At 39.3% G+C, this 15,662-nt stretch overlaps 2 protein-coding genes and 2 non-coding genes across 6 annotated transcripts; all 4 read left to right on the forward strand.

Moving 5' to 3' along the window:
* The first annotated feature begins 2,674 nt into the window (after positions 1-2,674).
* On the forward strand, positions 2,675-4,292 carry LOC116249192 (transcription factor TCP7-like). Its single transcript, XM_050076464.1, has one exon. It carries the CDS (start codon positions 2,972-2,974, stop codon positions 3,764-3,766), a length of 795 nt encoding a protein of 264 aa, XP_049932421.1. The 5' UTR covers positions 2,675-2,971; the 3' UTR covers positions 3,767-4,292.
* A 6,602-nt stretch (positions 4,293-10,894) lies between these two features.
* Positions 10,895-10,967, forward strand: TRNAF-GAA (transfer RNA phenylalanine (anticodon GAA)). Its single transcript has one exon. It is a non-coding gene; the product is annotated as a tRNA-Phe (tRNA).
* A 982-nt stretch (positions 10,968-11,949) lies between these two features.
* TRNAF-GAA (transfer RNA phenylalanine (anticodon GAA)) lies at positions 11,950-12,022 on the forward strand. Its single transcript has one exon. It is a non-coding gene; the product is annotated as a tRNA-Phe (tRNA).
* LOC116248049 (protein BOLA1, chloroplastic) lies at positions 12,000-15,578 on the forward strand. 3 transcript variants are annotated; one of them, XM_031620619.2, is made up of 2 exons: positions 12,000-12,154; positions 15,014-15,578. In XM_031620619.2, the coding sequence occupies exon 2, from the start codon at positions 15,058-15,060 to the stop codon at positions 15,367-15,369; it is 312 nt and encodes a 103-aa protein (XP_031476479.1). In that variant the 5' UTR covers positions 12,000-12,154; positions 15,014-15,057; the 3' UTR covers positions 15,370-15,578. The 3 variants fall into 3 exon arrangements, with proteins under 3 accessions (XP_031476479.1, XP_031476482.1, XP_049932019.1); XM_031620622.2 differs by having other exon boundaries at positions 12,007-12,132; XM_050076062.1 differs by lacking the exon at positions 12,000-12,154 and adding an exon at positions 14,529-14,622.
* The last annotated feature ends 84 nt before the right edge of the window (positions 15,579-15,662 follow it).

Consider the following 15,662-nt stretch of genomic DNA (forward strand, 5'->3'; position numbering starts at 1 on the left):
TCTAAGTTGCTTTACTTCATAGTATGTAGATAAGTCAACCGCGATATAATCATCTGGACTGTTTTGATCTACTGGAAAAAATATCGTGTAGAGAGAGAGAGAGAGAGGGAGAGAAGATTGATTGATTGATCGACTTTGTGGGCAAGATTCTGGTCTATAACCCATGGGTGGTCCACTGTACGATTGAAATGGACGTTTGGGTTGGCATTGCTTGTGGTTGTATCATCTTTTATATCCTTCTGTGTATGAGAGCTCTTTTGTGTGTGTGTGTGTGTGTATGCGTGCACCTACGCAGGAAAGCAGGTTAGGTAGATTTCTAGTCTGATAATTGGCCTAAGAATTGAAATCATGGCCTTTCTTGGAAGGTTCTGCCTTTGATTTCACAGAGATGCTTTAATGGAGGCGACTGTGACAATAGAGTTCCATCAGCGACGACCAGGCCATGCACCCCAACCAATGATGTCTTGCTGTTAATAGCAGAAAAGCCCACTTCTTTAGCGAAGGAGGAATGAAATTCTTCCGGCTTCAATGTTGGAGCTTAAACCTCCAAACACTGGTCGATGCATGAACAAAAAAGAGCAACCAACTACACGAAAGGTACATTTGAATGTCTTGGATCTCAAATTTGTATAATCTCACATGAGATTTGAGGATTTCAGATGAGTGTGGAGGTTTGATTTCAAATTCTCACACATTGGTGATGTGAAATCTGCTGCTTGGAAAACCATGAGTTTTTAAACCCACCCATATCATGATCATAGATTCATAATAGAGTCAGGTTGTCAGTTCACAGTGTCGTGTCAGGTGTATATTTGAAGAGCTTGCTTGTGGATCTATGAACTCATGACCATCATGTATCCTCTTCACCCTGCACAATTTTTTTTTTAAATTGCTAACAAAAGGAAGTAGCACCCAAGTGTAAGGATGTCAATGGAACTGATTCAAATCATATATGTTCTTAATCAGATCATCTTTTTTGGATATTCAGATGTTCAGATTCAAATATGAATGAAGACAAGTCATATCTGAATCTAGAATCCGATTTCACAATCTGAATCCAATCTGTATCTTAATTTTACATTCACATTTGAATCCAAATTTTGCACTAAATCTGACCAGTTTTCAAAATGTAAGGGCGTCAATATATGATATTTGTTTAAAACTAAATCAGATCCGAATCTGAATCTAAATTCAATCTGATATTTGTGTATATCTGAATCCAATCAAATGTCATTTCTTATATCCGAATCTGATATGATTTCTTAATCGGATATTAATTTTTTTCCATATCGATTTTCTCTGAACAGTTCAGCCAGATATTAAGTCCAAATCGTATATATTGACATCCTAGGCATCTTGGATCCCTCATGCTTCCGATTCAAACATGAGCAGAGAATCTTAGACTCATGGCTTTCAAAAGACAAGGAAAATGATATATGAATCTGAATCCCAAAATTTTAAATAAACGTTACATAAGGGAGACACTGGATTTGGGAAATTGGTGTGAATTGAGATGTAAATCAGAAGCGCGAAATAGATTATCTGAAACAGGAAGCGGGTTTGCTGATAAGTACAGTTCATATGCATGTCATGTGGATCATCTGAAGTGAATGGGGTTCAGTTATTTCTGCAATGGACTAAAGATCGCATTGGCGTGGCCACTTATACGGCTGCAAATAGATCTACTTGAAATGGATCACAGCTGATCCAAAACTTTCAGGGAGGAAATCTGGATCTGAAATGCATTCAAATCTGACGCATGTTCTCTACTGAAAGGCTTTAGTAACAAACGGAACAGTTGCTTCAAAAAAGGAAAAGTGCATACACAAATTAACGTATTTTTCCTATACTTTTAGTAAGCACCACAGTTGCATAAATAGAAAAGACATTGATTTCACCAAGTTGAGAAAGACAAGAACTAGAACTCATTACAAATGGATATTTGGATCTTGCACAACTAAATACATCAGAAGTTAGATCCAAATACAATTTCGTATGGTAAAAATGACAATTTTCATAACATATGCCGGCTCATAACAGCTTCAATTTGATTTTTATAAGAAATATAGTTACCAATAAGCACAAAAAAAGAATGTTCCTCTTTCCATGTTTTATTTTGCAAAAAAACTGCAAACTTGCGTCATGCCATGGACCTGCTGGTCGTGAACTTTGTGCCATCTATTAGAATGATCTTTTGTAAGTGTTCATACTGCTTTATTTAATGGGAAACATGCATCAGATTCTTTGTTGTAGGAGATCTTAAAAATAATTAAGAAACACGAACTCATACTCTACCACTATTTCACGCAAAAAAAATCGAATTTGAAATTGTTTAGAAGTTGAAATCCAACTTCCAATAAACAAAGCAGTCGAAATTTAATGTCATGGATTTTTTTTTTTATCATTGAGTTAAACAGAAAAACACCTGCAGATCGAGTAACTCGCTTAAACAAAGGGTTTCTTTTGGCAGCCTTGACTCCCTCTCTTAACTTGGATAACAAATTGAGATAACTAACTAATAAATGTACTTGTGAACAAAAAAAGAACAACAGAGAGAGAGAAGAGAGAGAGAGAGAATGTGTGGATGAAGCCCTACATCCTCGCCATATTTCAAGCAAGCGTGGTCCCAAATCTACCCCCATGTGAACTCTCTCTCTCTCTCTCTCATCAATCATTACAATGGTACATCCTCTCTCTCTTTCTCTCTCTCCCCCTGTCAAGGATAGCAAGCAAAGATTTCAAGTCTCCCTCTCCCCAACTTCTCTATCTGTCTCACTGTCTTTCTCTTTCTAGTTTTGATGGATACCACGAAAAGATTTGCATAGTTTGCTCTTCTTTCTCTCTCACTCTCTCGATGGGTACCAGGGAGATATTCCTATTATAGCTCTCTCTCTCTCCACAGAGGCAAAACCCTTCACAGAGTTTCAAAATTTTAATAAATCCTATCTCTCTGCCTCTCGCTCTCTCTCCGATGTCTACAGACGGCGGCGGGGGAGTCACCAGAACCAACGGAGGCGTTGGAGGAGGTGGAGGCCCCAAGTTGTCCGGCCCCCACCATCACCAGCAGCAGCAGCGGACCACGCTGCCCACTACCTCTCCCAGCACCACCTCATCGACTGCCTTGGTTCCTGCACAGCCGGCGAAGAAGCCGCCGTCGAAGGACCGACACAGTAAGGTGGACGGCCGAGGCCGGCGTATCCGCATGCCAATAATCTGCGCCGCCCGCGTGTTCCAGCTCACGCGGGAGCTCGGCCACAAATCCGATGGCCAAACCATCGAGTGGCTCTTGAGACAGGCCGAGCCTGCCATAATCGCCGCCACGGGAACCGGCACCACGCCCGCGAGCTTCTCCACTGCTTCCGGCGCAGTCCGCAGTTCCTCTTCCTCCGGCACGCCGGCCTCCCTCGACCAGAAGTCCGGCAGCGCCCTGCCAGCGTCCCCCTTCATCCTCGGCAAGCGCCTGCGGCCTGACGACGACCCAACCACCGCCTCCGTGTCTCCGGCCTTCCTCGCCCTCCCTGCTAGGCCTGAGCCTGGCCAACTATGGAGCTTTGCCTCTCCTGAACTCGTTGCCCAGCAGGCAGCCGCCGCCGTAGGCGCGAGATCCGGCCGGTTCGCCACCTTCCCGACCGCAACGCCATTGATTGGCGAGGCTTCCGCTGCTCGGTTCGGGAACTACCTCCCAATTGGGCAGGGCCACCTGAATTTGCTTGCTTCCTTTTCCGGCGCACCGGTGACCGACCGGAGGGAGGAGGACCCTCGTTGACTGGGGATGGTTAAGGCAGTGGAAGGATTGGCCTCCTACGATCTTCATCATATTGGTGGTGGCAGTTTTCATGGTTGATGACGATTATGATGGTGATGACCATGATGATGATTGGTGTTCGTTGTTTATGTACATCTTGTGTTGTGGCTTGCTTTAGAGGACTTGGAAGGTGGAGAATTCTCCATCATGTAAGTTTTTCCTTCTCTTCTTCTTCTTCTTCAGTCGTCTCTGTTAAAAAAATTTCATTTTTTCCGCTATTGGGATTTGGGGTTCAGGAATTCTTAATAGAACAATTAGTTCAGAAAAAATAAGTTTATGTTGTGTTAGTCCTGTGTTGTTTCTGTTGTATTTAGGTTGTGGGATTGGACTGACTTTGTGTAATTGGATTGATTGGGCACCTCAGTGTGAATAAACGTTCGGTCGGGGCTGTAGTTTCATCATGTAGCTGTTGCTTCTGTCCTTTCAGTGGCTTTACTTGTGGTGTCTGTAAACTTGTACATGATTAAGCTTCTTGTCTTTTTCTTGAGCTTGTGAATCATGGGTATGGTTCGAGTTATTCTCTTTTAGTTAGTTAGATTGATTTCTGTAGCTTTGCGGAACTTCCCGGCCTTGCTGATCGAAACTGTTCTGTGATCTCTTTTGCACCATCGTCTAATCAGTAACGTCCTTTAGCAAGGGTTTCTAACTGCATCATGAAGCACCCTCATCGAATTACGAAATGCTCGCCACTTTTGATTAGTCATTCTTGGGAAGTCCTCCAGTTTTAATATTTTGACAACCTTAAGAGCTAATAGTATTTTGAATCAGGGTCCGTTCACTCTGCTGTCGAGAATCTTTATGAAGGTTCTTTCTGTGTACCTGTTTCTTGTTTTAACTTAAGTTTTATGTACCTGACGGTTGAGCTCCACTTTTAGTTATTTTTCATCATTAAGGGCTCTAATTAATGAATGAGGTAATCCTAGCAGTAATTTCACGTGTTAGATTCTTCTTGGATGCAATCTCTGGATGTTGCAAGTGGTCCACTAAACTCCATGGCAATAATTTCTAAGGTGCTCAAATGCATTTAGTGGGCAGAGCGGCTTTCAAGTACAGTACAAGGATAGCGTTAAAAAGAAAAAAGGTGCCGTAGTGAACAGCATTTACCGAATAATTTACATAGCGTGTCATTTTAGGCGACATAGCTGCGGTCATTCTTCCTGTGTGCAACGACAGTACTTCGGGTTGCATAGATTCTCACTCACAGGTTATCTAAATAGTTTTTTTGTTTTTTTGTTTTTTTGTTTTTTATTTTCTTGTGGCTGTTGTTCATTGCCTTTTGCTTGTAGCTTGTAAGCAAAAGCAACATGGTGGAGGTTGATAGAATTGTTGAATTGTGGTTTCCTGTGCAACCTTTTCGTTTTCTGGTCTTAACCTTGTCCTTCCGGTGATGAAAAACCAACCTTGTTTCCTTCTCAAACTTCAGTGTCTCAGAGGTAAAGAAATTGCTGAAAATTCATAAGTCGGGCAGTTTTTCATATTTTATCTCTACCATGTTCTTGTACCATCCTCATGGCATCAATTTTCATGAAGTTATTGCTTCAATTGAAGTAACTCACTTTTTTTTTTTGAGTTGCACGATGCATCCTTATTTTTGAGTCTCCCAAAAAGTGATTTTCCTTTTCTGTTTTCCTAGAGGGAAAATGTAAGGATTATTAGATATAGGGACACAGAAGCCGGTTGTCTTCTTGCTTGTCCTGATGCTTCATTTTGCATGTTGTGGCTTTCGTCTGTAGGTGATACAGCTTTGGCTGTTGGTTGAGCCACGTGAATGCTTTCCTCTAACACAAGACTTCACTAGCTCCTGACTGAATTCTTTGAGTTTTTCGTTTCTGCACGTCCCTAGGATTAGATGCAATCATGCAACTAAAAGAGAAGATAAACTAAAGAGAAGATGAACTTGGTTTATTTTTTGCTAGCAATTTATCACGACACCCTGAAAATTTTTGGGCTTTCTACTCTCTTGCTTCAACTGCTGCTATTTACTTAATTGAGGTTTTAAAACACAGTTTGTCCTATAATCTGCAATTATCCAACTGAAGTAGATGCAAGCAGTCAAACAGTGGCCGCCGTTTTAGTTTCACTTGCGTGTACAGGATCTGTTTTGAGACTTGAGGCGACCTACTGCTTTCAAAGGCAGTAGATAGAAAGTAGGACTGTTCCCCAAAATATTCACTCTCCTACCACACCAGGTATGGCACTTGCATAGGACACCACCAGATTGTTGCTACAGGGTCAGCACCACCGTCATCATCCTCATTTCCGTCCTCATGCCTTAGTATAAGAAAGGCACCTTTCTGAATCTTGATTCTCCATACTTTTCTGTTTAAGAGATACAGTGTTTGGTCATGTTACAGTTTGCTATCGGTCGATTCTTATTTCCCCTTTAACCGCCTTCCTTTTTCTCCACTCCTGTTGTACTTGGGCCGTATCCACCCTTGGTTTGGTGCTCTCTGACAGTACCATAAAAGCAGGATACTCTCGTTGAACCGTGTTTTCTCCCTAGATTCCTTCGTATCAAGTAAATAAAAATCAAGTAACTTTTCTTTGGAGACGCTGCAGCCTGCAGTGACTCTTTCTGGCTTTCCTTCATACTTTTGTTATGTAGCTATGGTAGTGTTTAATGCTGGTCTTTGGTTGTTTGTGGAAGCCATGGATCTTCAATTTGCTGTAATTTTCTTCACTTTCAGGACCATGACCCATGACCGTGGTATACTCTTTCCTTTGGTCCCCTACCATTTCTTCACGTCAGTCACTTTCTTATCTAAACATAGAATCTCTCTCTGTGACTGGGCACTTAATGGGCCTGCTTGGCTTGGTAAACCCTGCGGATATCTGGTCTTTCTTTGCCTTATGTGTCATAATCGTCGAAAAGCTGTAAGGCGGCACATCTCTGCTCTTGCAGGAGCGGACCCGTTCTCTTTTCACCACCTCAACGGCCACGCCCTCTCCACGAGAACGTTGTTGGCCTTCTTTTATGTATATACAGATACAGTTTCAGATGACATGGGCCATATTTTCTTCCTCCACACGGCACCAAAAACTGCGTTGGTCCCTCCAATACGGCCGTCAGATGTGATTGAAACGGAGCAGAATCTTCTGATTCTTTATCCTCATTTTTAAAGTCTCCACCATTTGAAAAATTCGTTGTCACACGTTGTCTCGATTAATGCAACAGACCGCTCAGACCGGACGGGGTGTAGTTCAAACAGGCTTTTTTTAATGCGTGTTTCCATCCAATTCACAGCCTGCAATAATTTTTTTTTTCCTTTTTTTTTTTTTTTTGTATCGGAAGAGGTGTGAGTCCTGCTTACAAGTTGAAAGATACAGAGATCTATTTGATCTTTGATATTGACGTAGCTTTAGATCCAGTGGACAAAGGTAAGGTGGGAGGTTTGAACTTTCGCCCAGGCAATAAAATAACCCTTTCGCTCACATGAATTAATGCAACAAACCACACCGCTTGTCACTCAGGCAGTGATCTAAAGAGAGCGTTTTCTTGTGGTTGAAAATCCAATTTAAGAGTCAAGGCGACCATCGTCTGGTGAATTCGTCGGTGCTGTTCAAATTCATGGCAGAAGTTTGAAATAGATGAGTTTTTGGGAGACCATGAAGGTGAAAACTAAAGATGGTGCTGCAACATGATCGGATATACTCTGGTTTCTTTGAACGGTCCATCTGTTAGAAAAGCCTGCAATCGAGATTGAGGGATGCCAACATCGAGGAAGGAGTCAATGCATGGGACGGAAGCATGAAATGGTCTGGGTTTGATGAGACTCCACGAAAGCGAAGAGGAATCCGAAGGTTAAATAGTGGATTGCCACCATTTGCAGATTGGCCATTTTCTGTGTGTTTGAAGAAGGAACTGTTCAACATGTTCAAGGGTCATGGCAGCAACTCAGGGCTCTATAGACAATGACGTGCTGCAAAGAGAGAGGGCTCTATAGACAATGACGTGCTGCAAAGAGAGAGAGAGAGAGTTTTAGAGCTCAGAGTTAATGAAATTTCCTGGCTTTACCCTTATGATGGACGGTTAAAAGAAAAATAAACAAAAAAAAGTGATGAATATTTTCGTCATCTAATATTAATTTATATTTTTTCTTTGTTTTTCTGGTAATAGGGCCTTAACTAGGTGGCTGATTGATTGTAGATAACCAGAGCCATCGTTAGATATATAAATATATATTTCTCCAAAGGCAAAGGGAAACGTCATCGTATGATCCAGCATGAAAAGTCAAAACGAAGAACAATGGCACGAATCTTGTCAGAGTGACGAAGGAAGAGAATGGTCTGTTTTCTTTTAATCATTTGAGAATCTGCCCGAAGATGTCTTCCTAAAACCACTCCCCACGTTGTGTCTGTAGCAAGTTTTGGCTGTTAATATTATAATTGAATGCAATGTTTCAACCATGGAAAACGCTTACATTCTCTTCTCTGTAGGGGTTTAGGTTTTCTAGGGCAGGCGACTATAGAGAATAACCCAGAGGTAGGGACGTAGAGGCACTGTTGTTTGATTGCACCCAACATGGAAATGAAATGAAAGAAGCTACCAATAATTTTTCTGCAAGTTGCTTCCCTCTACAGAAAAGATAGCAACATTTGATTATTATATTCATCTGCTGAAAAAGTTTCAGACCCCATGCACCTTATCTTTTTGAAAAAGCTTACTGTCCAAGACCAACATCTTTCTTTTTCCGTAGCATCAAGGCTGGGATCAGAGATGAATCGTTTACAAAAGAACACAGCGAACCGGACGCCGAATCAGCTTAAACCAGTATTTCTAAACTAATTTTTACTCAAAAAATAGAAAAAAATACTTTTAAAGATCCGAGTCAAGCTGATCGACGACTACCCAATTTCTAAAAGGTCTAGTATCGTTCCTTTTATGAAGAGGCCGATACGAATACGATACAGACCGATACACCCTATACTGACACTAGCATCCACGCATCTGTCCTATGCAAAAAAATCTATTGAAAAAGCAAAAGCGACACAACCATATCAAATAAAATAGTTCGACATATGGAACTTATGCACAAAATGACTAGTGAAGATCACATCAAAGGCTTAAACTAAAGAAGCAAATCACCATTTTCCATGGAGAAGGATCATTGAAATTTGTTGTGTTTGGATGCAAATCAACTTTGTTTATGAGATTATAAAAGTGCTTCCTCAGCATACACCCATCAAAGAAACAAGACAAGGAGAATAAGAACAAGAAAATGAGAGGGATCAGGCAATGTTGGGTGAGTGGAGACCCACCGTTTGAGTGGAGGACAAAACTTTCTCATTCCTACTATCTTCCAGGGTCTATGCTTGTTTTGGTGTCTTGAAATGCCGCCCCTAATGTGCTTAAACTTGCACACAGGCAGTTAAAGCCCCTGACAGTTGAACCGAAAATTACTAGCTTCTGACTCAAGCCATTGAGATAGGGGATGAAGCCAAGTCATGAAGGATATGTGACTTGGTGTTGGTGAGGAATGTTGGGTTCAACTATAGAGGTTGTTGGCTCCCTTTCATTTAGGGATGCTAACGGATCGGATTAAGATCAGATATTTCTTTAATCATAACTACTTTTTTGGATATTCACATATTCGGATTCGAATTCGAATAGAAAAAAAGTCATATTCGTATCAGAATCCAAAATCCGATTTTTATATTTACATCCAAATCCAAATTTTGAAACAGATTTTGCCAAATTTCAACTTTAGTAGCATTAGATACATAATATTTGTCTAAAAATGAATCTGATCCAAATCCGTATCCGAATCTAATCAGATATTTATGTATATCTGAATCCGATCAGATGTCATTTATTAAATCTGAATCCGATCCGATTTCTTAATCGGATATTGAATTTTTTTTTCATATCCGATTTTTTCGGATCAGTTCGGTCAGATATCCTATTCAAATTGGATATATTGACATCCCTACTTTCATTGAGGCTGGCTTTTTTGGAATAGGCCATCCCAATGGGTACATCTTCAAAATTATTAAGTACATTAGAAAATCAAGTCACATTTTTTTTGTGTTTGTTTGGGCCGAACTTGTCATAAACGTACTATTGTCACAATCCAATCGTGAGTAGGTGTTTGATTAACGTGAGACTTTAAAATTTAGATCTGATTTTGCATGGCTTATTGTGGTAGCACAAGCTTCAAGCTAAAATTCATGATTTATGAACCCCTAGGTGAGGACTAAGATCCATGAAATACTCGTTTTATCTTTTGCATTGAACAAAAAGTCGAATCTAAGATCATAAGAGGGAGAGTCTGATCTCGAATTCATAAATCTCAAATTCCGAAAATTGCGAATCATAAGGGATTGAAAGCAATCTAAAGCCTGATGCCCAGTTCATTATTCCAAAAGATTTCAATGCATGCTCTAAAATTGATGTCCTTATCCTAAGGCTGTGGAGAAATGTTGTAGACCATGTTGGTATCCTAAGGACATCCAGTCCAACTCAAACAAGCACGCCCTTACTTCTACCTTATAAATTTTTTGTCACGAGGTTTAGAAACTTTAAAGCATGGCATGCCCCTCTCAAACACGGGCCGAACTTGTCATAAACGTATGACCTGGGTGCAATCCTGGACATCAAACTTATCATAGAAAAAAATATCACTGGTATAATATTTATGACATGTTTGGATGACACCAAAAATCATTGTAAAAACAGGCAAATTAGGAAGTCTATTTGAATTAGTTTTGATTTGGTGTCATCCAAACATATTTTTCCGAATAGTTTTCCCCTGAGAATAAAATCGTGAATCAGCTACAATGGCATACTTACTGGTATAAAAAAACGCGGAGAGGCGAAAATACATGGGGGCTGGTGTGGACTACTAACTCGAAAATTTATATGGAGTGCCTATAGAAGGAAACATTTGAAAAATAAAATAAAAATGTGAACAAGCATAACATTTTCTTCTTTTTATTGACTTTTCAGAACACTGACAAAAATTTGGTGCATCCTTTTTTTCAACATGCCAAGTTTCCAAGATATCATATCAGTGCCAAGACATTTTCTACTAACAGTCCTATATAATTTTCTGGACTTAAAACTTTCTAGATTTTCTTAATACTAAAAGTGCGGGGATAGCTCAGTTGGGAGAGCGTCAGACTGAAGATCTGAAGGTCGCGTGTTCGATCCACGCTCACCGCATAAACTTATTTTGCCTTTCTAGGCTTTTTATCTCTATTTTGTGGTAGGACACCAAACAAAAAAGACTTTTGACGGATGAGGCTGTAAAGGTCGTTTGGGTAAATATATTTATTACAGGCCCAAAGATAATGAGGTACCATACAATGAAAATTGACAATATCTTAATAAACCCATTTGCAACTTTACATATGCGTCCTTAATTTGTACTATTGATGCAATTAGACTTCAAGGCAAAGTCTCTCTCTCTTTTATATATATTATATGAATGACAGAATAACTTTCGCTATCTAGAGTTAAGCAGTCTTCTAACCAAAACAGTTCATTTGAAGTAGATAAATTATTATGAAAACAATAAAGAAAAAAAATGTGGAAGTAATATTAGACTAGAAAATACACATCACTTTTTTTTTTCTCACTGTTTTTCTCTTAACCATCAATCATATTGTGTCGTTGGGTGACTTTGAAAAACCAGAGTCTTTATATAGATGTAACAAATGGTAAAATTAGAGTTGTATCGGGCTTAGATGTTTTAACATATCATATGGGATCAGTTTTCATGATACTCATCTACATCTAGTTTTTTTCACTAAAAAAAAAACCATGCCACATACATAGTATGAATAGGAATAGACAAAAATTCAAAGCAAATATTTTATTGCCTTTGTCTTTACAATTTTGAATAATCTAAATTTGGGTCCACCGTAGATTGCATTATCAAATGGGATAACGTGTTGATTATATTCATCGAAATCCGAGCTATGTCATTGAAATATCATATTAAAATACATATTTCGAGCACATAAAACAAAATATATGGATATGAAAAGACAAAACCTAGTAAATGTTTTATTGCTTTGGCATCCCAACATTTTGTAATGTTCACTGTGGCGATTAAAAAATTTGGCGTTGTCATGGCGATGAATGGAAACCTTAGTTTGGTAAATTTGAACACATAAATTAACCGTTTAAGGGATGCCAACCGGCGGGGATAGCTCAGTTGGGAGAGCGTCAGACTGAAGATCTGAAGGTCGCGTGTTCGATCCACGCTCACCGCAACCGCAAGTAATTCTTTTTCGTTTCATTTTTATTTTCGTTCTCCCTCTTTCCCTCGCCCTAGGGCTTCGGCTCAAGTGCTCAACTCGTTTCGGCAACCGATCAGCTTCCTGTAAGCTCCACGAAAGCTTAATGTATGGCGGTTTTTCCCACTCTTTCTCATATTCGCGTGTGCTCCTGTCATTTATTTCGTTGTTTTCTCATATTTCTGGACCTTCTGCATCCTCACGGAAAATCACGAATTTCATGAACGTACCTTCAATGAGAAGCTCTCAATTTTTTCGATTTCTCTATTTTTGCTTGCTTTGGTATCTATCATCCTTACATGGCCTGTTCCCTTTGTTGTTGAATGTTATGCCTTTCATTGTTGTTTCAGTGGAGGAATTGGTTCAGAATCTTCGGATGTGCTTGTTGCTTCCTTCAATATCTTACCTCTCTTTCCTGGAAATGTCTCGGCTAGCAAAACCTCGAGAGCAATTAGAGAATGTTGTCTTCCCAAACGAAATGCTTTATGAGTAGAAAATTTTAATATTTGTGCAGTGGAAATTATGACAGGTGTGAAGAAGGGTTCTGCCATACTAATATTGCCATAAAAGCAATGAATTCTTTTAAAATAAAACGTCATATACGATTTGCAGTATCGAATTAGAATGCACTTCTCCCTTAGCCGCTTGTTCTCTGTTTTTATTTTTTTCCTTTTAACGCATGAAATTTAGCATCTGCTACTGGTTCTTGAGTCCCCATTCAGCGAAAAGCATCCAGTGTGTTAAGTCTTGATAACTTGGTTGGATAGGAATCAGGATATTACCATGTTCCATGTGATTTCTCAACGTTGAAACATATAGCTGCTAGCTGCATGTCGGTCCGATGTTAGTGAAATAATGTATATTATAATCATTTGATCGTCGTGAAAATTTATTTTAAGTTTTGATCTTCCTTGGGATGTGGGCCATTTTTCAATAATCTGCATACAGTGTAATCTGTAAACCTAATTACAGATATCTCCCATTCAACGCGGGAACTAATTCCTTGCTATTGGCTTTGATAGTTCTGGTGAACTGATGGTGTTTGCAAGCAGAGAGTACATGCTTACCTTGTTTCTATGCTATTTGAGCCAAGATCTAAAGTAGCATATGATTATGGGTTTCTGGAAATGTAGTTTGATGGAGTTTAATGCAGGAGTCGTCCGTAGTCATCATCTAATTACTGATAATGACAAGGTCACCGATCCACTATTTACAGATTTGTGGGCCTCCATGGGTCAAGGGCACCTTACGACTTGGCTACTTGTCATTATTATTTTGGAGAGGGCTCGTGATTTTACCGACATAAATATTCAAAATGTTAAGATTACAAAAAATACCAAATACTTTTCTTTTCCATTACATTACAGTTGGATTGTTCGTGATTTTCACTACCTTGTTCGTCCCTGATGTTTCCTTGATATAATTCTAGAAAATTGACAAACATTTCCCTCCGCTGAGCAATTTCTGATATTGAAATTTGTTATCTAAAGACTCATCGTAGGTGGTACAAAGTGATCTAGATGTTATTCGGATAGGTGGGCACCCCGTTGCATTTGTGTAAAGTAAAAAGTGGAACTAAAGGGTTATAGCTACAGGAAAAGTTAAGGCACATTGCTTTTTCTGATAGTCACTCCCTGGTCCCTTCAAAGTTTTCACTTGTTACCTGTCCAGATTTGAATACAAGACCTTGATCATTTTCACAGTCCTTCGAAGTCTTTAGTACATTGATATATTTGTTTTCAGATACACGGTCAGGACCGTCAGGTTGGTCTACAATGCTGTCCTGATTTTTTTTTTTTTTCAGGTCGAGGTGTTTCATACAAATGGACTTCTGCATAATGAATTATAACGGAATTGTGTCTGTGTTATGAGTACTAGCTTAAGTAATTGGTTACTGTAGCCTCTGATTGGTTGTAAGTTGTGACCCATGCTGAAGTAGCTATTTGATGATGAAAAGCGAGAAGTATCATGCTATCATACTAATGATTCTAAAATGTCTAGATAACTGTCAGGCAATATGCGGTGCATAAGCATCCTTGTTTGCCTTCTTGATATGTGAATGCAATAAGGTTTTATTTCTGTACAACTCATTATGGTTTGCTTTTATGTACTATTCTCTTTGTAACTTGCGGTTACATCTTGCAAATGGCATTCAGATGATTAATTACTGTGAAGTTTTTGATGAGGTTTCTGGTTTTCTTATGGCATGATCACTGTGATTAACCATCTGAATTTAATCATGGAAGTAGTTATCTACAGCCTGGTATACATGGCAGTGTCACTAATTTGGGTTGCTACTTGGTAATTCTTGCTGATTGTAGTGATTATAACAGTTAATAGTTTTTTCAATCACAGTCATCGACGAGTAGCAGCTTACTGACATAGAAGATCATGGGTGTCTTTTTTGAAAATCTCTTCATGCACTAGCATTGTCCAGCTAATTCACATTTATGTTGGTTTTCCATGCATGATTGAGAGGAAGAATCTCAGTACTTATCCCAACCAAAACTAGTCTCGAAGAATAGGATTTAAGACTTGTTCTCCTCTTGCTCCACTTTCTCTGCTGAAACTGAAAGGTAATGCTGAAAACGTTGCTTGATCTAATTCACTTTTAATAGGAGTGGTCATTTAATTTTCTCTGTTGGTTTGACATAAATACTTGATAGCATCTGAAAGTGTTCTTGCTTCTTTATTTCTGAAAGTTATGGTCCTCGTGAGCTTTCACATGAAATCATTCTGATAAATTATGATATTCATGCTTGTAAATATAGATTGTTGCTACCAACAGGAATTATACCAGTTTTAAATTCCCAAGTGGGCAACCTCCTATGCAATTCTTGCTTGTGGAAAATAAATGATAGTTGAAATCTCCACAGAATTTCCAATATTGAGGAGGAACAATCAGAGGAAAATAGTCTTTGGTTTGCTTGAAGACCAGATTATCATGTTCATTATAATGCTGTGCAGGATTGCGATATTGTGTTAATATAGCTTGTCAAAGAACATTGTGGATGATGAGTTCACGTGGAGCTAGTGCAATGCTATCAAGAGCCAGCAGAATCAAGCAGAAGCTGCAATCTGCACTGGAAGCAACTGCCCTGGACATAGAGGATGTCTCATATAAACATGCTGGTCATGCTGCTGTCAAGAGTGACGCAACTGAGACACACTTCAATGTCAAGATTGTTTCTCAAAAGTTTGAAGGACAGAACCTTGTGAAGCGCCACAGGATGGTGTACGACTTGTTGGCTGAGGAGCTGCAATCTGGATTGCACGCTCTATCTATTGTGGCAAAAACGCCACAGGAGGTTGCTGGGCGTTGAAAAAAGAATCTATCCTTTCAACATCTTTAATCTGACCAAGAGGGAAGTAAGGAACAAAGAACATGTCAATTTTTAAGTAGAACAGATTTTCATTTCAAGCAAGGAGCTTTGAGTGATGTTATCTGCATGCAGTATCTTGTCACTTTTACATAAAGCTTCTTTCTTTGAACTCTGAACAAATAATAAATCTTTTTCTTCAGTATTGTTCATTTAGTTTCTTCTCTTCAAGTAAAACTTGTATTACGGGGATCCCTCTGTAATCTAGGATAGTCATTCAATAAGGCTTAATTGTA

Source organism: Nymphaea colorata, chromosome 2, assembly GCF_008831285.2.
Source record: "Nymphaea colorata isolate Beijing-Zhang1983 chromosome 2, ASM883128v2, whole genome shotgun sequence".
NCBI lineage: Eukaryota > Viridiplantae > Streptophyta > Magnoliopsida > Nymphaeales > Nymphaeaceae > Nymphaea > Nymphaea colorata.